Below are 24,263 nucleotides of genomic sequence, written 5' to 3'. Positions count from 1 at the left end.
ACACTGCTTGTCTTTGGGAATGTTTCTATAGTGTCATCTCAAGTCAGTCTCTTCTCTGACCTAGGGTGCAGACACATGCAACACTCAGACCAGTTTAAACTACAAGTGTCCAGATTTTCAGGCCAGTTTAGGATGGTTAAAACCTTCAGAAATGTTTCAAGAGTATATCTGGATAATCAGATACTTTTTGATCCAGTTCTCTGTGAACCAGTAATGTGCTAAGCATTAAATTCTCCATAACTAGTGTCTGTCTGATACGTTCTCCAGGCAGCCTGCACTTCACTGCTTCTCACCCCGCCTCCTGGTCCTCAACTTCCTGGTACTATTCACAACTTGGGTGAGTGGGAAGGATGCCTCTGCTTTTGGGGGAAGAACAATTAACAACTAATGGGCCGATTCACATTGACCCAGAATGGAATTGATAGCCATTCAGTGGTATTAAGTTTGCCCCTTGTACCGTGGCTCAGTTTCCCCTCAACCAGCAATTGATGGGTGTTTACCATTCAAGGTGCACCCACCTGTCCACCAGAGGATGGAGGGAGGGAATGAATTTAAATTGAGTGGCTGTCTAAGGAAAGTCTTTTTAAAGCTGTAGCCTGTAGCAGAGACTTTGGGCATCCCCCAGAATACTGTCCCCCAAGAATGCAGGGGTCTGGACAGACCCCACCCTGCCACAGCCCCTTCCAGCCAGCTGGGATCTTCTTCCCCTGCTAAAGAAATCCCAGGGAAACTCCAGGCATTCCCGACTGTGAGGCATGCTGAGCTGGGTACTCACTTTCACCCCTTGGTTGTGGTTCAACAGCACTGCAATGCCTAAAAGGTGACTGTTGTCCTTGGACCACTTGGCAGTGTACATGCAGACGCCTCTAAACCACAACAATTATGAACTGGTTCCCAATCAGTGACATTCTTGGAACGGTTCAATTCTTACATGTGTCTGCACCACTAGAGAACACTAATCTCCTCACAGTACAAAGAGTGCATAGCTCTGAGTTAAAGCAATTGAGGTATTATTGATTTGACTATGTTGAGCTGTGTTTTGTTTCAGTCCCTTTGGTGCAAAGCACTACAGGGCATGATGATCTTTTGAGCAATTCTCAACTCAAAAAAAAAATTGGAGGAAAAGGACATTGTTTAGAGGTAATCTTTCATACTTACTTCCAAATCATTCTGGTGCAATCTTGGACCAACCAGGATAGTTGGGGATGCAAAAGCCCCTTTGAACTCCAATTCCTGTGGTACTGTATGTTCCACACTTGAATGTCAGCCTTACCATCATTTGAGGCTGAGAAGTATTCACTGCAAATCTCAGTGAGTGCGGTGTCTAAAGGTAGCTTTGAGCCACTTTTGCACCCCTACCCAATCCAGAATGTCAGGTCTAAGTCATTTACTATAAGCTCTAGCACCTTAAGGACAGCTCTGATTTACCCCAACTGCTTTTGACTCCAAGTTGGCATGATAACTGCCAGTGCCTATGAGGCTACTTCTAACCAGGTCTGTCATATTGGACATGTGGGCCAGGTACAGACATTACACTTTTACCGGTATGAGTGATCAGAAACCAGTCTATATCCATAACAGAACAGAAGTTCAGCACACATAGACTGGTTTAAAGATAGCGAAATCCAGTTTAAGATTTGCATCCCCCACCAAAGGACAAATTTTTTCTTCTGTTCACTACCGATCTAAACTAAGCCATTTACAGAAAACCACATGACTTGTATCAAATCCTCCTCAGGCTTTTTGAATCTCTGTACCTAGCCATGGAGAGCAGGCTGCCTAAGAAGCTGTTACAGAATCCTAAATATCTTGAGAGAGACTATTCTTGTAGGAGACTAAGTCTATACTTAGCACTTCCGGCCTCATGCTCTGGTCAATTCAGAATACAGAAATTTCACATGCAGAAATTTTTTCTCTGTATCCAAACACATTTTTTTTTACCCATGGAAAAGCCTGAGATTTTTTTCTTTTGTCAGTCAGCCATGTAGAATTACTTCTCAAGCTTTTGTAAGTGGCTCAGTTTGTACTGCTGAAGCTTTGGTTTTGAGATGGGCAACACTTGAGTCAGATTTGCTTCATTCTCCTACCTGCAGCTCCATAGTGTCACTATTTCAAACACTGCTCAGTAGTATCCATCCTTACAGAGATATGCCATTGTGATTCTATTACATGAACTCATTTTGTAGCTTCCTAGATGAAACAAGCTTTGTTTTTTATCTTAACATCAGGCAGTCACTAGTGATGTTGCTGTGATTACCTTGCACTCAGCTGCAGTACCTATTTGGAATTTCACTTTAGTTTGTTTAGTTCCATTTTTGCAAGCCAATCTGTAGGGAAACCTTGCTTTGCAAATTGATTAAGAGACCCAGACTCTTGTCTGCATCATCATCATTGCCAGTTTGTTCTCCAGCTGCAAGAGGGTATTTTACTCCTGTATTGATTTCAAAATGGTGCTAAGAATAGGAGATTTTTGCAACTTGCACCACACTTTTACTGATTACATGCCCTCACCTGTACCTAGTGCTTTCATTCTCTCTGTCTTTACTGTAAACAATTTTGGTCTGTCATGCATTTTCCTTTATCCTGGCTTTCTGCATTTTTAACAAGCTGCCTTCAGATCTGCCCAGCCTTGCTAATTTGGGGAAGCAGCTAACTTTACTAATATGTACTGCACCAGGCAAAAAACGAGTTAATGTCATGCACTAGCATGGCATTGACCTGGTTATCTGCTTTGACACAAAAGCTGGTTGACCTTGTTACCTGCTTTGGCTCATTCCTTATTACACAAATCTGTAGCATTGTGATCAATAATCTCATTTGGAAGATTGTTTCTATTAGAATTCTAATAGAATACAATTCTTGTATCTTCTTGACATCTTTAAATGACTTTTCAAAGTAGACTCTGGTCTGCTTCATGCTTCCAATTCCAGTTCCTCTAGACCTGCCACTTGTAACAGTATAGAGGATTTTAGCTTCTCTGGTTTCTCTGCAATGTCTCTTGCTTTTAAGAAAACATTGGAAACAGTGCAACTGTGTCCCATAGTTTTGCACCAGACAGAGATTCAGGTGACTTTGTTTCCTTTATCTTTTGCCAAAAGCTTTTCTTACATGATAACAAATGAAAACAAAGGTGTGAGGAATGGGAACACTGGCAAGAGCCTAGTCTTCATTTCCTAGTGTCAGTCCTTTGACATGGGTTAGTGTTAAAAACAAAGCAAAACAAAAAACCCTTGTCACCTGCCAGGTGTCAAGACTCCAGTTGTTACTAGATCTACCATTGCTAGATATCTATATCAGTTTTTCCTGTGGCAACAGTCATCAAGCTGTAAATTCCCCTTCCTCATGTCTCTGTGTTTTTAATTCTCTGATAGAATGGAGGTCAAAAAGGCAGCCCTGGAAGTCTTCCAGACACAGTTTTAGGATAATTAAATTCTTACCGTGGAGGAACTGGAGCCAGGTTCTTTGGTTCTGGGACATGGTTGCCTCCCAGCACCAGTGAGCATTCCCTCTACAGCCTCTGGAAAGTTTGCAGCTGATGTAAAAAGCAGTGATTTCTACTAGCACTGACAACAGAAGCTTCTCAACTCACAAAATGAGGATGTAGACAGTTGCCTTCCTTGGGTTACTGTATTCTGCAGTCATGGCAATGGAACATGAATTCTGTCTTTGTTGTTGCCTCATTCTTGCTATTTTGCAGACATCTCAAGCTGTCATGTCTTCTCTATTCTCCTCTAAAAACAAAGCAGAAGTATGCAATGGCAGTGCTGCTTCTGCCATTCCCAAAGAAGCTTGTTGTTTGGCTGTCATGCCTCCCACGCTCTGCCATGGCAGTGACTGAGAAGAAGGAAAGAAGAGGCCACGCTCTGCTGAATGTTCTTTGTTTGATGTGCTGTATGCTATTATAGATTTCAGTGCAGGCAACGATTTGTAGACTGGGGTGCCCCATATTAGGCAATTTAAATTATAGTTAGACACCAAAATCAGTGATCTGATTTTCACAGTTGTCAAACATTCAGCACGTGCCACTGAAAGATGTTGAAGCTCAGCGCCACTGAACAATCAGACCATCAATAGCATTTGAATTCCTCAATCTAGATTTTAGATACCTTGCTTTAAGGATCCACTTCTGAAAATTGTGGCCACCAAATTCCTTCTTCTTCATGGTGTAGGCTGGCTTCTCAAGAGTGCCAGGCTGTTGTCACTGGGTATTTAATTGACCTTGATGTCTGTGTGGTAGGCCTGAACTCTCCTTTGTATCCTGACCCAGATCCCAAGGTCAAGGGAGGGTTTAGCTGCAAGGGTTTTATTCCAGGCCCTCTGTTCACAAAAAGTGCCTTAACACAGACATGACTGCATTGCTTCTTTTTTTATAAACCCTCCCCCCAAATCAGGTTCAGTACCTATTAACCCCCTCAGCAATGTTTCTAGGCCATCTCTAGCAATGATACTTGGTTTAAAGAAGCATGTCTATAATGTCTATGGACCACTGTTTATCTTTAAGGTTGTACAGTGACATTGGGTCTGTTAATGAGAAGACTAAATCAGACCCCTCAAATTAGCCATTATCAAAACTGCTTCTGTACCATTTTCATGAGGCAATATGGCTTTTCTCAGTTTCTCAGTCTGTTTCTGGAACAGATACTGCTTTCTTGCAGATATGCAGGAAATATCTTCTGAGTGGTCTCTCAGATATAAGCTTCAGTTAGGCCACTGGTCTGCAGTGTCTATTTTGAAGGGAATTAGGATTTCATTCAGGCCTCTATATGGCCTCTCTTCTTCCTAGAGCAGTGAATCTGCCACAGGGGAGATTCTGTGCTGATAGGAGTGTGTTATGGCAGACCCACAACAGCTGTTCATTTCCAATATGGTTTACTAGAAATCACTAAAAAGATCAGATTAGGTCTGATGTGCTGTGTCTCCTGCCAGTGCATAAGGTGAAGACCATTTGTATTTCAACACCGCCAGTGTCTGGGGATACACTTTGATACACCAATCACTCTGGGTTCACAAAACTACTACATTGCACAAATTCCTTTCTATTTTAGTACTTGTTAAGACTGCAGATGGGTCTGAACTAACCTCTCTATATAGAAAAGGTCAACTATTTGGGGATTTTTATCCAGATCAAGAGCTGGATAGAAACTCTGGAGTTGCACACCTTGACAAGTTGAATCCTTTTGCAGTGTGGGCCAGTTTGTATCTGGAATATGAGAATCATGGGTACTCTGAGGTGCTCTAGTGCTCAAGACATATGTGTGGAGCACTAGCATTCTTTCTGTAGGCTCAAGCCCCCTCCAGAGCACACCTGGTTCAGGGTACTTTAGAGGCAACAGCAACATTTATCCGTGAATGTATTGCCTTCTGGGTGTATGAATGCTCACTGCCCTGATGGCTGTTGTCCCTGATTGAGTCTGACAGGATGTGTTGCTTAGTTGATACCCAGTATTTCAGAGAGTTGTGTGTAGTTTGGGTGTGACATTCAATCCTCCTTTGCCTTCCATGTAGAATGACATATACGAGTGGTGCCGGGACCATCGGGTGCATCACAAGTACTCGGAGACAGATGCTGACCCCCACAACGCCCGGCGTGGCTTCTTCTTCTCCCACATTGGCTGGCTGTTTGTCCGCAAGCACCGAGATGTCATAGAGCAAGGGAGGAAGCTGGATTTCTCTGACCTGCTGGATGACCCCGTTGTGAGGTTCCAAAGAAAGTAAGTGAAATGTCCCAGAGAGGGATGTGCATAGAAGGCTTGAGGTGGAGCAACAATGGGAAATGGGCTCCTTCCCTTAGTCTAATTTTGATGTATTACCAGATGCTTTCCTTGTTGCCTCCTCTCTTTTGTTCCAAACATGTGCTTTCCTAGCACAGCTCACCGAGTTGAGTGACAGTGGTTCAGTCATGCAAGCTCTTTCTTAGGATCATAGAAAATTAAGGTTGGAAGGGGCCTCAGGAGATTATCTAGTCCAGCCCCCTACTTAAAGCAGGAGTCTCTCCAACTATAGAGAAAAGGAACTTCTTGAGGCCACCTTTAAGTCTGAAATTTAGAGGCCTACACCCAGCTTTGAATTTATAACCTGCCTGTTATTAACTCAGTAACCAAGCCACTGAGCCACAGAGGAAGACCGGGATGTATTCAAGCCTTATTGCAGGAGTAGGTAGAGGAGTCCTGTAATATAGGCCTGTCCAGGTGCATCTACACATGGCCATACGGCACCTTTGTTACTGTGCCGTCATTTAGTACTTCCTTTTGGAAGTACTAAATGACGGCACAGTAACAGCCTGTACTGCGCTGTGCTGGCTGCACGGTTATTTTTGGCTGCTATGTCGCCATAGCAATGTGATATGAGGGGGTGCGTTGCTATGGTGACTTAGCAATGGTGTCACGGTTTTTGCCAGCAGGTGCTACGGTGCCATTGCATCTTGTGTAGATACGCCCTCTGTACATTAAATAAATCCCCCAACAGGCTAAGTTAGTCCCTAGCCAAAGGGGCTGCATGAAGGATGAAGTTAATGCAATCCACTTGCTTTGTCATTTTAGAGGCTTTGGGGTCACCAGTGCAGATTGTGAAAATCCAGTGGCAATCTCTTCTGCAGCATGCTCAAAGTGAGGAGAGAGAGAGAAGGTGTGAGTTATGTTCTCCCCACTGCTTGAGTAAATTACATCCTATATGAGACAAGCATTTTGGTAGCAGTTAAGTAACTGCAAGCGTTGGAAAGTGACAAAATACATTGCAATGATGGAAGGATACTAGTAACACTGCTTTGGATTTGATGCTTGGATTTGAGATTAGCCCAGCTTTAAATTTCCTTTTCCTTTTTCCTTTTTCTCAGTGACAGGAACCAAATGATGACAGTGCCAGATTGTTCTGTTGTAAGGTTGGAAACATATAGTTTTAAATTCAGGAAAAAGCAAAAAAGGTTTAATAAAAGTCAAAATAAACCATCTCTCTATTGGCTTTCTTAAGGCTCTGTTGTGACACCATGACTCATGGGGCGTTAAATCCTGGTGTTAGTTATGCCACTGTAAAAGTGGAGTAATATCACTGAGCTCCTCCAGATTTGCAGTGGTGTATCTGAGCATTAAGTAACATCTACCTCACTCTGGCCTGTGGAACGCACCTTGTTCCATGAGTAGTTGACTTCCCTGAATTCAGTGAAATAAATCTCTCAGTACCATTCAGAGTGAGTGAGAGCATTGGCCTTATTTATAGCAGGTCAGACATTCTGACACACAGGTTTTTTCATCAGGAAGTGCAGAGTTGTTGAAAGCAAGACTTTTTGGTGGAATGTGTTGCTTTTAACAAACCTTTTTGTCCAGAGAGGCTTCAGCTCCAGGGTGGAATTTCAGGCCAGAGAAAAGGTGAAACCCTTGGCTAGCAAACGTCTTGGAGATCAGGGCACACAGCTTGGATGTGGGAGATTTGTGTTTGAATCAGACAAAGCAGGGATTTAACCTGAATTTTCCACAGGAATACCTCAAGTGCTGACGTATTCTGAAATCTTGAAAAGTTTCGCACCATGAGAAAGCTGTTTCCCATCAAATTCTAGAATTGTGTTCACAGTCTGGGGTTTTCAGATGTAATTGAGAGCCAGTTTAAAGGCCAGTGAAGTCAGTGAGAGATTTTCCATCAGCATCAGTAGGGTTTTGAGGAATTCTTTGGCTGATAATTGGGTGTTTTATCCATATTGAAGGGCTCTTAAGGTGTAAGAGTTAGAAAGATGCTTTCCTTCTGCTCCCCTTGCCCTTTAATAGGTGAGAGACATCGTTCTAAATCTGCTAATGTCCTTAGTATGGAGCGTAACTTTGGACAAAAAAAAAATCAAACTGAAGGGCACCCACAAAAAAAATGCTAAGAATTTGCAGAATGGTGGGGTTAATTTATTTCAGAGAAGTTAGGGTTAGAGCTAGGCAACACATTTACAATGAAAATGTTGTTCATGAAACAGCCAATCATTTAAACATTTTGGGGTTTTTTGCAAAAATACTTAGACATTTTTCATATTTTTGCCAGTTTTTCAGTTTTTTAAAACTGAAACTTTGTTCTTTTTTGTGAGTGTGAATTGGTATTTTTTGTTTGTTGAAAATGGAATTATTAGTGAATGAGTATCTGTTACTGTTTGAACAATCATTTTTATTATTAAGACGGAAAACACACATGTATGTGTCTACATGTGCACAGGCACACACACAACAAAAATGGACCCATTTAGGGTCTCACAGAATGAGAAGAATTTCAACATTTTTTATGTGTTTCATTTTATTTTTTGGGCCAACTATGAAAATAAAGTTACCTCAGCTACACCTTTGTTTGTGGGGATGCTTTTTTGCAGCAATAAATGAGAGAGACCATGAAATCAGGATAGATGGAAGTAAGCAAAAAAAGAGATGTCAAACCTGAAGCAGTCTGGTTGAGAGGGAGGCTGACACAGGCCTTTCTCAGGCTCTCAGTCTGAGGATAAACAATAGTTTATCCTCAAGTCCCATCCCACCTTTGCAGTACTCCCAGCCTTCTATTTTTGTTCCCTGGACTGCCTTGTCTTAAGCCTATTCAGCTCTTTACAGCCTGGTCTCCACTTTATTTCAGATTATCACTTAGCAGTTTCTTTTCCTGGTCCCCTGACTTGAGTGCTGCTTTGTTTCTTCTCTCCCTGTTGAATCATTTTGCATGGCTTGCTGGCTCTTTTTCTCCTCATTTGTCACATTATTCTCTCTGCTCTTCAGCTCCCAGTTCCTCTCCCCCTCTTCTTACAGACTCCTTGGCTCATACTAGCATTTTGCTTCTCTTACCAGATAGCCTCCCTTTCCTCCTAGCCTCCAAACTTATGGCCCATTAGTACTTTACAGCTGTTTTCACTTTGTCGCAGCTATTTGGAGCTGCCTGCAGCAGTGGCAGTACACCCCTGGCAGCCCCCTTCAAAGAGCCTGGCTTTCTATGGAATAAGCTAGAGGAGAGACTTTTGCTAGCTGCTATAATTAGTGTCATTTGGGAATATCCAACCCAGCCGATCTAATTTTAATTGCCATGCCAGGGCCAAGGCAGTATGACTTTGGTTCATTCCACAGGGATGGTTCCCTGTGTCCCATCCCCCCTGCCCCACATTCACAATTGCAGAGTTAGGAGCCAAATTTGATCTTTTCCAAAGTCCAAGATGTTCAGCCATGGATTTTATTCTACTCCCCAGTACTTAGGCCTGATATGATTTATGGCACTAAGTACTCTTCCTGTCACAGAACTCTGAATTACACTTGAAAAATAAATCAAGTGACTTATACCTAACTGAAGCTTCCCCTGCTGTTTTCAGCTTCCCAGCTTAGCCCATATTACCTGTCTCATCCCCATAGACCATTAGATGAATGTTGAATGCAATTTTCACTCTGACAGAATGGGGGAAAGCTGCAATCTTATGGTAATTTTTTCTTCCTTCAGCAAAGTCTTTTAATTATTCATTTCAGTCACCCTGTGCAGCATAGTCTATTGAGAGTAGCTGACAACCAGACAAGGACAGAAAACTGAAACAAAACTCCTCAGTCCTCCACTACAAATGCTTTTGTGGGAAGAACAGAGGCTCCTGACATTAAACAAGCAGCAGACTGGCCTGACTGTTCATGAGTAATTAATCTTCATGTTTCTCTTTGGAAGAGCAGTGGGAAATGTAAGCAGAAGCCTACCTGCCTCATGTGCACTGAAGGACAGGGTAAAAATGAGGGACAGGATTTTTAGAATGAAAAATTGATTGTTAACTTCCTTAGGCAGGATAGTTTCTAGCAACTGTTTCTAAGTATTGTTTGAAAAAGTCTTTGGTGGCAGTGACCCAGAAATCTACACTTGAAGGTAAAATCCTGGCCTTATTACATTTACTTTAAGGTAATGCAGCTCTTAACAACTCAGCACCATTTCTTTGTGCAGATATAAATTAAGCTTCAAATAAACAGGTGCAGCTAATATTAGCTATGATTGTGTTTTAGACTGGATGTCTCCCCATTGGTGGAGTCAGGTGGTAAGCTGAAGTTCCTAATTTTTTTCTGTCTTTTTCCAATGAGATATCTTAAGAATAGTCACAGTAGTACATCAGAGCACCTGCTATTATATAGCACTTCTGATACATAGAAGTTAATGGCATTTGGCAATATCCAACCCAGTGCCTTACAAAAGATCCCAAAGTGCCTTACAAAAGATTATTATCTGCATGTCACAGATGGAGGAACTTGAAGCACATAAATGTAAAGTGTCTTGACAAAGGTCATCCAGGAGGGCAGTGGAACAGCTGGGAATAAACCCTAGACCTCCTTAATGGCATTAAGCTACACTGGCATTCAAAGCCTCTCAGTTTCAATAGTTAAGCACTATTTAAGGGTGAAGAAAGGGGCTTGTAATTTAATTAAGAATCAATGTGTCTGGGACAGGGGGGCCTAAAAAAACACTGCTGAACTTTAGGGAAAAGAATGGAGACCATTAAGGTAGCAGTTCCCAATCTGTGGTATGGGTATCACCAGTGATACGCAGACAGCCTGTTAGTGATATGTGTTAAGAGTTTTATTCTAATTACTTTATGACAAAAAATTGCTGCTGGTTGTATCATTTTAAATTGGTGGTGCACAGTCTGTCAGAATTTGGGAACTGAGAATTAAGGTATGACCCATGATAACAGAATGTGACTTTGTCACCCTCTAGTGGCTAGATCATTCATTTAAAGCAGGAGATTGGACATGAAGGAACCCAAGTGTGCCTATCACCTGGGTGTCTGGCCCCTTCCTCCTCAACTATTTCTCACTTCAGTTTGCTTTTTGGGATGGCCTAGCCTTGATTTTGTATTTTCTTTTATCTTTTCCGTTCTTCCTCCTCCATCTCCTCTATTTCGTCTTTTTTTTTCTTCCTTTTTATAGCCATAAATATTTATAAGACATTTATAAGGGCCTTGTTAAACAGTAATTGGGACAGCTCCTGGAGCTCTTAATATCTGCACATTAACACCTTAAAGTGGTTTTAAGTCTTGTTATGCAGCTCAAAGTTACCCCAATCCAGGGCACAATTATCTCTGATGCGCAGAACTCAGCTCCTGTTCCATCGAGGTGTGGCCACTCCCCACAGATGTGTCACCCAAGTCCAAGTCCTCCAGTATGCCAGGATCTCTCACACCCTCACCCATAAAGCAGAGATACAGCCTGTCCTGGCTCACCAGCCCTCTAGTGGCAACTCACAGCTACAGCTTCTAGTCCTGCCCCTGCTCACCAGGCCTCCAGTGGCGAGTCACTGCTGTGCAGGTGGAGGGCAGTCAGAGAAGGTTTCTATACTAAGGGTATGACTGCTTTAAACTCCAAGCCAGCACTAACACCGAACAACATTTGTGCAGCTCAGAGTGTAAGGTGTAACGAGGCCCTAAGTCATTTCTCATTGTGTGGGTATGGTTCTTCAGTTCAAAACATAGAGCAGGGGTGTCCAAAGTGTGGCTTGTGTGTCATGTGTGGCTCCCAGGTTGTTTAAATACGGCTTCAGAAGAAAGTCACTTAGCAACAAACTATTGTTTGAGCTGAGGTTCTGTGAACAGAGCAGGTACCTCTCAAAGGTTTGGTGTCTTGAGTCCCTAAGTTGTGCCAAGATCTTGACTTGTAGGTAGAAGGGTTCAGAAGTTTGCCCTTTCCTGTGCTATACAGGCGGATGCCGTTAGCCCCAGAGGTCCTGTGTTCAGTCCCTGTGAACAAGAACACCCAGGGTGGCGTTGACTAAATACTTGTGATTCTTACCTGAACTCTCGTAATAGCCCTGCCAATCTCTGCAGCAGGGAGATCTGGCTGCTGCCACTGCCATATACCCTCTGTTTGAAGGACTTCAGTATTTTTGCCAGGGTCTTTGCTGACCTCTGTGTTGTGACAGAGCTGCTGATCTGGAGCTGAGCCCTGGGACTCTCACTCAGTTCAAACCTGCATCAAAATCACTTGAAAGGGTTGATACTCTAAGGCTTTGACAACCCAGCCACTGTAGACTACCGCACAGCAGTGAAGCTGCTTAAAGCAGTCTTAGACAATGACACCAAACCTGCAGCCACAAGAGGGCTCTTGGCTCTCACCCTATGGGTACATAGTGTGGAATAGAAGATGATACCTACTGCCTGAAGGCTATAGAGAGAGAGTAAATTTAAATGAAGGAAGGTCTTTTCAGAACTCCCTCCTCCAGTACTTAAATAAGTTCTTGATACATTCCTTATTTTCCCCTGCCCTTCCAGGGAACAAGCATTAGGGGCAGGTGAAGAAGAGGAGGGATTCTTGCAGCATATCCCTCTCTTTACCTTTGCAGGTGGCCACAGATTTGTTTGAAGCAGCCATATTGCCACTACTTTGCTGGGAGATTTGTTTCCTATGAAGAGATTCATATGAAGCAGGAGTATGGCCATGAAGGAACCCAAGTGTGCCCATCACCTGGGTGTCTGGCCCTTTCCTCCTCAACTATTTCTCACTTCAGTTTGCTTTTTGGGATGGCCTAGCCTTGATTTTGTATTTTCTTTTATCTTTTCCATTTTTCCTCCTCCATCTCCTCTATTTCTTCTTTTTTTTTCTTCCTTTTTATAGCCATAATGCACAGTCCTGGCCTGCACCTTCCCTATTGCCTGGGGAGAAAGATTTTTGTACCTGGCAACGAGAACTTGACAATATCCTTTTGTAAGATAAGAATTTTTCCTCAAACCAAAAAATGACTAAAAACTCCAGTGTTTAGCCCTATGTGAATTAAATAGGCAAACAGCCAGTAAAATAAAGGAATGCTCAGATTTGTTAACAAAAACAAGTCATTTGAACACATTATTCATTATAATTATTTAGAAAAACTCCTCTGAAAATGACTTGGGATGGGAACTGCATGTCAGATTTTCTTCTGAAGGATTTCTATATCAATCAGTCAGTCAATCAAGTGCCCTCTTTGTCTTGCAGGTTAGTGAAACTTGGGAAGTGCTCTCCACTTAGTTTTCAACATCTTTGAATCATCATTTTCTTGGCCAGCCCTACTCTCTTCCCTAGCACAACCTTCTTCTTTTCTAAGCTATCACTTTCTCTTTTTACAATATGCATGCAGTACTTCAATATTTTCTTTTTCACCATTTTCATCAGTTGAAGCTTGGTTCCAATTTTATTGAGCATCCAATTGTTGGATCTTTTCTGGATCCAGGAAATATCCTTCTATAGCACATCATCCTAAATGCTTGTAATTTTCTCTCCAACTCCTTCATAAGCATCCAATTTTTACAGCTGCGTTTTGCTATTAGCTTAACCAATGCTTGTAGTAATCTTTTTTTAAATTTTGTTAGAAGTCTGCCTACTTGTCCATATTGCATTCAAATGCTTTACTGCTGAATGAGTTTTGCATACTTTACTCATGTACTTATTGCCTTCCAATAGGATGGTACCCAAATATATACTTTGAGACTTGTTCCAAAGCCTCATATCTATTTTAACTTTGAATCTTTCTCTAGTTGTAGTCATCACTTTGGTCTTTGGAATGTTAACTGTGCTGTTGTGTCTCTTTCCTGCCATGACCAATCTTTCCACTAGATCTTTCAGTTCTTCTAGGGTAGTGGCAATCAAAATAATACTGTCTACCTACCTCAGATTACTAAGCCTTCTACCTGCAATTTTCTGATCTCTTTCAGAACCTGCAAGTGCTTGGCACATGATCATTTCCGTGTAGATGTGAAAGAGTATAGGGACATGGGGAGAGATGCCTTGTCAAACTCCTTTTCATACTTGGAGCCATTCCAATGTCAGTCCAGTAACCCTGACTGTAGCTTTCTGTTCCTTGGGTTTCCCTAGGGAAACCCGTCTCAAGCCTGCATAGCCATAGCTTTGTGTGTACCATTGCACTGAAAGTTTAATGGAAGCTGACAAACTTGAGATGCAGAGGTTATCCAAACTCTTGCTTTCTTCATCACTTTTCTTAAATTTGTCTATTGCTTTTTTGTCTCTTTGCCCTGCCAAAATACTGCTTGCTGTGTTGTGATCTCTTCTAATTTAGTCTGTATTCACTCCAGAACTACCCTTAGCAGTATTTGGCTTGTATGAGACACCAGAGAAATCATGCAGTTGTTTGAGTATTCCTTTGGATCCCTCTTTTTCAGTATCAGTACATTAAATTGAGTCATCTAGTCTCTTGGCCGTTTTCCAGTTCCTCACACTTTGCAGCAAGTATCAGCTGCTTTCTTAAGGTGTTCTATTAGAACTTTGCCTGATCTGAAGGGGCTTTCTGACTTGGTTGTCTCCATTGCCTGGGGTACTACGTATTTAAGTGGGCGTAGTTCTTGTGCCTAATCTCCCCAAGTTACATTGGTGTTCTCAGCATCATGTGATAACTCTTTGCAGTGATTCTGCCCTCTTTCTGTTACATGTTTAGAGTTAGGAAGTAGAGTGCCTGATTTGGATCTAGTGACTTACTGATATTTGCCTTTTCTTGTCTGTTTTAAGTGTGCAAAAACCTCAGGAGAGTTGCTGCTCTCTTCTGCTGCATGCTAGCCAAGTACCTTTATTCGGTTCTTCTGCACAGTGCATCTCTGTTTATGTCATGGATTTCTCTTTGGTTTGGACAGTATGCAGTTTATCGCACTTCTTCTTTTTCTCTCTAAGGTCCAGGACCTTATCCAATATCCATATCTTTTGCCTGTTCAGTGTTTCTTTAGCAGCTGCCTGTATTGTGATTTTAAGTTTTTCCCACATGCCTTCTGGAGTTACCACATATCTTAAACCTCTCAAAGCTTCCTATCTGTTTTGGGCTGTCACTGAATATTCAGCCCTGCTGTTTTCTAGGTCAAAGAAGTTGCGCTTGTTTCCAAGAAGAGGTGTGAACTGCATGCCAGATTTCCTTATGAAAGATTTCCCTATTCCAGTTATTTTTATCTATATTACAGAAGCACTTACTGTGAGATCCAGGGTCTATTTTACTAGATTTTTATGAACACGGTGAATCATCATTTGGGGCTGGACCTGATGATCTGTAAGGTCCCTTCTAGCCCCTAATATCTATGAAACTATGACACAGCCCTTACCCCAAAGAGCTGACAATACAGTTGGATCAGAAGGACAAATAAAGTATTGTTGTCTCCATTTTACAGGCAGAGAACCGACACACAGAGGTAAAGTGCCGTGCTCCAGGGACACAGGAAGGTTAGGGCAGACATGAGTTTCCTGAGTCCCACTCAAGTAACTGCAGAGCTAGGCCTTCTCTCATGGCAATGTTGTTCCTTTCTTTTTGTTTCCCCCTAGGTACTATAAGAGTTCAGTCGTGCTCATGTGTTTTGTGCTCCCCACCCTTGTGCCCTGGTATCTCTGGGGTGAGAGTCTGTGGAATTCCTACTTCCTTGCTTCCATCCTTCGCTACACCGTGTCTCTTAATGTCACCTGGCTGGTCAACAGTGCAGCTCACATGTACGGCAACCGACCATATGACAAGTACATCAGCCCCAGGCAGAATGCCTTTGTCACCCTAGGAGCTATCGGTGAGTACCAGAAGAAATGGGTTGCTTTGCAGTGCACTAATCCTCTGTGCTGGTCTTAGCTAGGAGTAGAATGTCCCTGAAACAGAGCCCCTATAACCAGGCTTGCTACATCACAATCAAGATTTAAGGCAGGCTCTCTGCATTACCATTGCACAGCATGACTTGTCAGCTGGAGCTGGGGAACTCCTGGGATCTGTGTGTGTCTGACCTCATTTGATAAACAGTTTCCTGAATGAAGACTCCTTTCCGTATTTGCTGCACCTGAGCCCTGCATCTCTTCCATCCCAAAGGGCACTAAATGAAATCTGTTTAACTGGCCAGTCTTGCATACCTGTGGCACTCAGAGCTAGGAAACAATTAGCACATCCTTGGAGGGAGAAGCCACTGCCAAGCTCATGAGCTGCAGTTATGCAGAGACAGAAGCTCTGGCCAAGATTTTCAAAAGTAGGTGCCTGAACCTAGTGGGAGATGTTCGAAGGCACAAAGGCTGAGTAGGCATCCAGCTTCCAAAGGAAGAAGGTATCCATCTGTGCCTTTGAAAATTTGCTCTCCAACCCCATGTTCATATATTTTGGTGCCTAAGTAGTTGGTCTGATTTTCAGAAGTACCCAGCAGCACCTCATTTCTGGTGGGGGGTTTTGAGTCCTCAGTGCTTTTGAAAATCAAGCCAGTTTATATAGGATGGTACTTGCAAAACCTCTGGCTGTTGATCTAACATTGTTTCCATGTAAGTTGATTCAAAATCCCAGCTTTTGGTGCTAAGGATGGATGTAGGACCCTACCATGAGGGGGTTCCTTTAGGAAATCTCCACCTCTGCATTCATTATGCACAACGGTAGGTGAATCAAACCTCCCCATCCCACTGCACCACGTACAGATAGGTACTTTCCCTCCCCATCCCAATGTACTGTGTGGGGGCAAGTGCTTTCCTTGCTCCACTGTACGATGTGCACAGGGGCAGGCATTCTTGCCCCCGTGTGGTGTGGCACCCCATCCCAACTGCAGCCCCCTGTGGGCTCCCCCATGGCACCGTGCTGCACAGGTACTCCAGGCTGCTGGCTTCCCTGGCAACATGGGCTGTGCTGTGCCACCCTGTCCCCTGAGGCTGGGTCAGGTAGCAGACACCAGGGGAGGGAGGGAGCACCTTATTGCTCCTGCTGCAGCTGGAGCAACAGGAGCAGTGACAGCTGGGTGGGAGCCCAGGGTGCTGCATGTTAACACCTCAAGAACTGCTTGTGGCCCATGCCCTACCAGTTGGACAGCCCTGTTATAGCCAATAAAAATGGACATTTCCCACACCCTCAGGTCAAATTAGCATGAATTAAAGTTTTGCCCTGAACCATTATCCTCCTTCCATATTATTTCAATAGACATAGGGGGCTATTTTTGCAGTCAGTCATTGCCGTTGCTCAGTGTAAATACTGCCTGGATGTCAGGCGTCCTTGAATGCCAGTGTCAGGGCCTGTGCACATTTCTTTGGATCTTATTCCGCTTCAGACATGTGTGGGTAGGGAGGGGACAGGGACGGATACCCTGCTGACCAAACATTTTGGGCCTAATTGTGTTCCACATTTTAGGTGTCTAAACTTAGGCACCTAAATGCAATTCTATTCCACCCTGTTCAATTTCTGCAAATCCATCAGTGAATCTATTTGTAACTTGATTGAGTCACAAAAAAACAGTGCAGAGGAGGAGGAAGATGACCCACCCCCTTTTGCAATGGTAGTTTTTCAGGGACTCAGACAGGGTGGAATAGGATTGTATATGGGTACCTAAGTCCACTCTTGTACCTAACAGATGGAATAGGACCTGTCCCTTCCTGTCTCGGTAGCTTGGCTGAACAGTGTCCCTGATACTCATCTGTTTTACACCAGGATGTAAGCTGTAAATGAGCTCATTCCTCAGTGGGCATAAATCAGCCTAGTTCTATAATGACTTCCTCTGAGCTGTGACAGTTTTCATCACCTGAGCATGTCTTGCAAATAACTAGATTGGAATCAGCAAGAGAGGAATTTTGCCTATGACACATTGTGTTATTCCTTGAAGTTGGCAAGGTTTTGCAAGTTGAGATGATAGTATACCCACGACCAAACCTTTCTTAGTCCTGCTCCAGTTGTGAACAGAAGAAAACTTTTCTGCATACTATACAGCAGCCAAGCTGTTCTAAACAGCCAGTCCCTCTGACTCATTCACTACAATGTGGTCACCAGTGGGCCAATTCCTGTGCATAAATAGGACCTAATAATTATTGCTGCTCTAATTCTCATCCCAGGGAATTTGTGGTCATGTTTACCCCACCTCCACAGCTTGGTAGGGAGTGCCAGAGTGACACATGGCATGCTTGTTCTTTCTGTGCAAACTCCGAGTAATGTAGTTACCTCAGAGCAGTGCTGGTTATATGCCAATAAGCTCTCAGTCTCATGTGCACTAGTATGCACAAAGGCATCCATTCCAAGTTGGCATGCTGGGCTTCATGGAGGTACTCTGTGGGGCAATGTAAGCAGGGCTCCATGTTACATCTCTCTCCTGTTCAGCCTTTTCTTGTTCTCTATCATATGCCTTAGTAAGAGGGATTCTGCTTATCAACTGAGGTCAGAAATCTTTGTTTCCCTCTGTTCTTCACTGAAGAAGCCAAAACACCAAGTCCTTTATTGATATGAACCACATCTCTCATTGGTTCAGCTAAAGGAGATGAATGTGCACCTAATGATACTAATCAGCCTAAATCAGATGTAAACAGATTTAACAGTACCCGCACAGGGGTTTCTAACTGGTTTAATTAAGTCCATTTAAAAACAGCGTTTGTCTAACTCATGCACTTTTTTCCTGTGAACTTGGCCCAAGATGGATCCCTGGTCCCTGGAGTAAGTAGGGCACCACCTTAGTGTAGGGTGCCTTCAGTGTTGCAGAAGGGGGTACCTCTTGTTATTTTTTTCCTCCTTCCTATTTCCATCACAGCCTGAAAAGAGTCGTGCTAGGCACCCTACCCTGAAAACATTTCTTTGATTGTTTTTCCAGGTGAAGGTTTCCACAACTACCACCACACCTTTCCATTTGATTATTCAGCCAGTGAGCTAGGCTTGAAATTCAACCCAACCACATGGTTCATTGACTTCATGTTTTGGTTGGGCTTGGTTACTGACCGAAAACGGGCTCCCAAGGAAATAATCCAAGCCCGCAAAGAGAGGACTGGAGATGGCAGTGCTTGAACAGTGTAACATATCCTCTGTAAATTGATGCTGTCGTATATGTATGTGTGTGCGCGCGCGCGTGTGTGATTTCCCCCCCCACTTTGGATGAAGTAGATTTTCCAGGTACAATGGATGAAATTAATCCCTGGGGCAGCTTGTTTCAGGTATGAATTTATCCCCTGTTTGTTTTCCTATTAGCTGTCTTATGTCCAAACCCAGACTAAGTGTAACAATATTAGATATTATTTAATACTAGAATTAACGTCATAGCCCTTTGATTTTAGTCACTGTAGCTGACGCCCAACTTACACTGTAAAATGCTTGTTCATGTTAAACCTGGCAGGATGGAGAAACTAATTATCCTTTCAAAGTGCAGTGCAGGTGAGCATTTGTTTTTACTAGCTGACCAAACATGCTTTGAAACATATTAGTGGGAGGTGAGAGGCAGGGCCTAATCTGCTGTCACAAAAACAAGCTGACAGAAAGGAATTAAAAAAAAATGCGTGGAAAAAAAATCACATTTGTTTGAAAATCTGCTTTCTTTGTTTTGTTTGCCCTGTTTGCAAGAGCAATGCTCCACTGTCTTTGCTGAAGATGAATTTAACTTATTGCTGAGCCAGCTTTTGTGTTAAAAGCTAGATGCTACACAGGCCAAAACACAACCTGATGTTATGTTTAGACAATTCATTTGTTGTTACATACATGTTGTAATTTAGAAAGGTGTACAGTTCAAATATGTCTTAAGCCAAATAAAGCTTCAGTTTAAATGTTTGGAGATCTGATTTATATTCTGACCAGTCACAGTCACTGATGCATGCACACTTTAGCTCTTTCTGCACAATAAGTATCTTGATTTTTTTTCCACTGCTGACTCTTATGTCTTTAAAAACCAGCCTTTATCTAAATTTCAATTTCTACTGATGTTTCAGATGCATGCAACTTCCATTGCTTTCAGAGCAAAGTATAAAAAAAGATAGTTATGTAGCTTCTGGATTTAACAGTTGCCTTGTAAAAAGAGCATGTTGAATTAATGGACCATATACCCCTTTGTGTTAGATGTTAGCCAGTGCAGGAGAGAGGCTTTATATTGTCAGCACTGGAGCACTTTTGAAGACAGAGGACTTGATTCTCGTTTATGCTTAGACCAGAGATTTTCCCCACTCTGACAGCGTGAATTCACGTGCTTAGTCCAAGAGGAGAGGATCTTTAGGTAAATGAGAATCAGGTCCAGATATTGTTAGGAATGATGTAGAATTAAAAAAAACCCTCAGTTGTTTTGGATTTTTCTTTTGTTTGGTTTCTTGTTTTTAATTGATGCCGATATAAAATAATTGTCTTTATTCTGTACTTCATCCAGCAGGTGTTTTAACAATGTTAATTTGCCATTAATGATGTGTAAACTCTTGAGTGATTTACAATAAACACTTATGAAGTAGTCTGTGCCCTCCCCTTATTTGAAATCCATCCATTAGAATGTGGGGTTTTATATACAGATGATCAAGAATAATATAACACATTTACTCTGTCCCTCAGCCTGGCAGATGAACCTTCCATCTTCATGAAGTTTCAGCTAGATTCATATATAACTCCACTGTGTACCACAATATCTACTTGTCACAAGATCAGTGCTACTTTTGAAGGGAAAGCTCTGCCTTGGGATGCCCCAAGAAGCAGCTTTATTTGGTCTTCTTCTTTTAAAAGGACCCCCTGAAGCCAGCTCTGGTGTCAAGCTAGTGTTGATTCTGTGATACTTCTACCTCACAACATATAAATACTTACATCATGCCTCTGAGGGAGTGAAGAATCATCATTAGAGCAGTGTGGTTATTTTTTGCAGTTTGATGTCCAAACTGAGGAATTGGGGAAAAAAAAGTTTCAGCTTGATAGATTCTTTCATTGAAATACAAACCTCACAAAAATTATTGTAATTAATTTATGTTGAAATTAAATGCAGTTAATTTGGGGGCTTGAAACATCAATTCTAAATAAAAAATATTCAAATATTTGAACCACATTTCCCCTGCTCCCCTCTCCTGCCCCTTTCTCTTTTTGGTTAAAACAATCTGCCAAATGTGACCAAAATTCACAAATAGTTTTGGTCTCCTCACAACTGTATTTTTCAGCAAAGAGGCAATTAATTTAAACATTTTCTCCTGCCACTGATCCTTATCCCTATGTGACATTTGGGGAAATTCATGTGTAGATGTTAAGATCACAAGGGCAGGTATGGATTCAAAGTGCCTGAGTCTAGTCTGGTCTGTAAGGCACAAGATCATCTTCCTTCTCTTCTTCCTTCCTCATTTGCCTTGCATCAGGGCCCAAGAAGTCATGGCCAAAAAAGAAAAGCAAAATGTTTTGCTTTCTTGAAATCCACATTTAGTAAAGAAAAAATTCTCATCTCCTTAATCTCCTTTTCTCCAAGCTAAGCACGCCGAACCCTCTCAACTTTTGTTCACATTGCTTGCTGTCCAAACCCACCTCCTTCTTAAAATGTAGAGCCCAGAACTGTACATACTGTGATAAATGAGACCTAACCAGCACTGAGCAGAGTGGTACCATCACTTACCTCTCGTATACACCGTAAGATAGTATAAAGCAGGGTAGATGTCCACTTTATAGACTAACCAAAGTAGATTATGTATAGTTTTTGTGAGCTGAAGCTCACTTCATCCTCCCTTCAGCTCATGAAAGTGTGTGCTATATAAATATGTCTATTTTGTTTAATTTATAAGGTGCACATCTACCCTGCCTTCTACTTGGTTTCAAATTAACACAACTAAACTTAGGACTTTGTTACACTGTCCGTATTGAGCTACTCAGTCCCCTCCCTTTCCCTCCTCTCCTATTCTGGGTTTCCCCCTGCCTCCTGGGTCTTCCCCTGCTCCTGCCTGCTCCTCGGGGTCCCCCCCCCAGTCCTCACGGCTCAGCTGTGCCCCCCAGCTTACTTGTGGCCACCTGCCCAGAGAGCCGCAGTGGCTGTGGCTGTGGCTGTGGCCATGGCCAAGCAGGCAGGCAGGTTCCCCTACCCTGCCTGTTCCCCCAGGACAGTACCAAGCTGGGACCTTGGGGGATGGAGTGGTGAGCAGGGATCTGAGATGCTGGGTGGGGTGGGGGACAGTGGGCCAGTACAGGCTATTGCAGGATCGGGGGGTGGGTAGAGGCTTGACTGGGTAGTGGAGAGGTAGTGGTTTTGATTCAGACAAGCAGGGGAGGGAGGGGACGGGTAGGATGTCCACACTAAAGTGTAGCCTAGAGCAGCTACACATGAATGTAACACAGATCAGATAAATCTAGGCTGGTGTAGCATAACTTTAAGCCACCTAAGTGGTGCTTATAACTAGTTTCAGGTGTTAATATGTGAACAGTCCAGGGGTTAAGAGCTCCAGGAGCCACCTAAATTAATGTGTAACAAGGCCCTTAATCTCTACACTTAATCCAGAGTTGTCTAGAAATTCAAAGTCAGAAATTCAGCACCAATATGCCTAAGGACAGGTCAGTGGTGTGATGCAGTCACAGAAAAATAAGTGTAATTTTGGCCTGCATGGACAAGTGTTGATTCTGTGCTCCTACCAAGGACAGGGTGGAGGGTGAGCAGACACAAGGGAGTCTGTCCTCAGCTCTCACTTTGTCTCTGTGTGACCTAGATGAGGTTGCTAGAATTATGCCCATCCATGAATGCTCAAGGGCTGAAACTGCTGCCATTTGATGCCACCATAAATGCAATTTCTTGCTCTTGCCTCTAAAAGGAGCATGGGGGATGAAATGGGTGTACTTAGCATACAGTGCCAGCCATATCAGTCCAAGTGTGAGACAGTCCAGTTTGCTTATATTCCCATGACCAGAATGTGTTTTTTTGGTTGAAGTAGAAACCTCCCCCTTCTCTGAGATTTGCCAAATAACTCACTGTTCAAAATGGACATGATTAAAAAAATCATTAGAGCATTATGAGTGTGTGGGAATAGTGGAATGCTCTTAAGGAAGTCTGCTGTGTGTATCCTGGATTGTGCGCACTGTCTACTAAAAATTACCATCCATTAATTATGGCCAATGACCATGATTTTAGGGGCTTCCTAAAATGTCAGTTGTCTCCTTATATGGTCATTACCACAAAGGAAAAGCTTTATGGGATGTGGACCTATGTGATGGCTGTATATGGATAAACCCAATCTGACTGGTTTGCACCAACCTGCAGCTCCTGCATAAAAAGGCCCAGCCTGCAGGCCTGATTCAGAAGCTCTGGACTTGTGACCAGAGCAGGAGGCTCTTTCAAACCAGCAACATGTTCCAACTGCTGCTTCATTGACTGCTGCAAATACCTCATCTGGAAATGGCAAAGGACAAATACAGCAGAAGCAAAAGCAGGAGCTGACAAAGCAGAGGTTGCAGATACCCAAAGGCAAAGGCCAAGACATGGCTGAACAAGAAGCTGCAGTGTGTGCTCCTGCTGGGTGGGCAGGGGACAATGGATCTACTGGTTTCAGAGGAATAGGGGTGCCACAGATGTATAAGATCTCCCAGTTTCAAAGAAGCTGCTGTGGCAATGTTGGATCTCCAGGTGTGGAGAAGCAGGAGAGACAATGGCACTCCTGAGCTGTTCTCTTGGCTGTGCAGTCTTCATCCCTCCTCTCTGCACCTGCTGCAAAGTCTTGATGGAAGATGTGAAGATGGAAGAAGCCCCCTAGAGATGACCTCCCCTGATGCCAGGAACCTGCAATCATTTGAAAATGCTTTATGATTTATTTAGTGCTTTGTTATCAATAAAGTTGTGAAATGTCATTACAAGTTGTCCCTGGCTCTTTGTGTTTCTCCTCTTGGATTGGTTGCTATTATTCCACTACTCCAGCACATTAAGTTTAGACTCAGAAGCACAGAAGCACAGAATTTCCATTACCAGAAAGAAAAAGCTGCAATATATTCTCCTTTATAGCAAGCTCATAGCACCGCCTTGTATTTATCAGTAGGGTTCGCTTTGTGTCTGGCTGGGTGAAAACCTGATCTTTAAGTGCACATTCCTTTAGAAACTGGCCAAGAGTCTCTGATTACCAAGAGATGAGTAAAGGTCATTGTGAAGCCAAAGTCACTAAGTGAGGCAACCACAGAGGCCTACATGAAGTGGCTTTTTGTTTTTAGTATTTTCTTAGGTGTGATAATGTCTAGGGAAAAGAGCTTTGTGAAGATAGTAACTAAGCACTTTGTTTTGTTCAGCTGGTGTGAAGGTACAAGGGTCTTTGAGGTCACTTGCTCAGCACTTCAGCTTAGCTGGGCTGATGTCCAAGTACAGGCCTTTCTGAGATAAGTGCCTGGGCTGATATCACAGAGGAAGGCTTTGTGAAGTGACTTCACAAGAGGCTCCTCTAATGCCTCAAAACAAAAGGAGAAAATAGAGGCAATGGGAGGAAAATTCATTGCTACGGAGGCACACCAAGATCTAGCAAGAACACATGCGCGTGTGTGTACACACACACACACTCACACACACACACCTGCAACCAGACAGCTAACAAGAATTGCCTAAATAGACAAGGAAGGAGAAAGGCTGAGGGTTTCAATGACCATAGAGAGGGTCATAGAGCTGTTGATTCATTTGAATGCTTTCA

At 42.9% G+C, this 24,263-nt stretch overlaps 1 protein-coding gene across 2 annotated transcripts in view; it reads left to right on the top strand.

The window, feature by feature from the left end:
- SCD5 (stearoyl-CoA desaturase 5) overlaps window positions 1-20,101 on the top strand; it is an 80,874-nt gene extending 60,773 nt beyond the window's left edge. For both annotated transcript variants that reach the window (XM_006271162.4, XM_019483929.2), the window contains 3 exons: window positions 5,506-5,711; window positions 15,243-15,475; window positions 18,494-20,101. In XM_006271162.4, the coding sequence (XP_006271224.1) occupies window positions 5,506-5,711; window positions 15,243-15,475; window positions 18,494-18,684 (630 nt within the window). In that variant the 3' untranslated portion in view covers window positions 18,685-20,101. The remainder of the gene's footprint in view (window positions 1-5,505; window positions 5,712-15,242; window positions 15,476-18,493) is intronic.
- The last annotated feature ends 4,162 nt before the right edge of the window (window positions 20,102-24,263 follow it).

Source organism: Alligator mississippiensis, chromosome 2 (assembly GCF_030867095.1).
Source record: "Alligator mississippiensis isolate rAllMis1 chromosome 2, rAllMis1, whole genome shotgun sequence".
Classification (NCBI taxonomy): Eukaryota; Metazoa; Chordata; order Crocodylia; family Alligatoridae; genus Alligator; species Alligator mississippiensis.
This window is presented reverse-complemented; position numbering and strand designations above follow the sequence as displayed.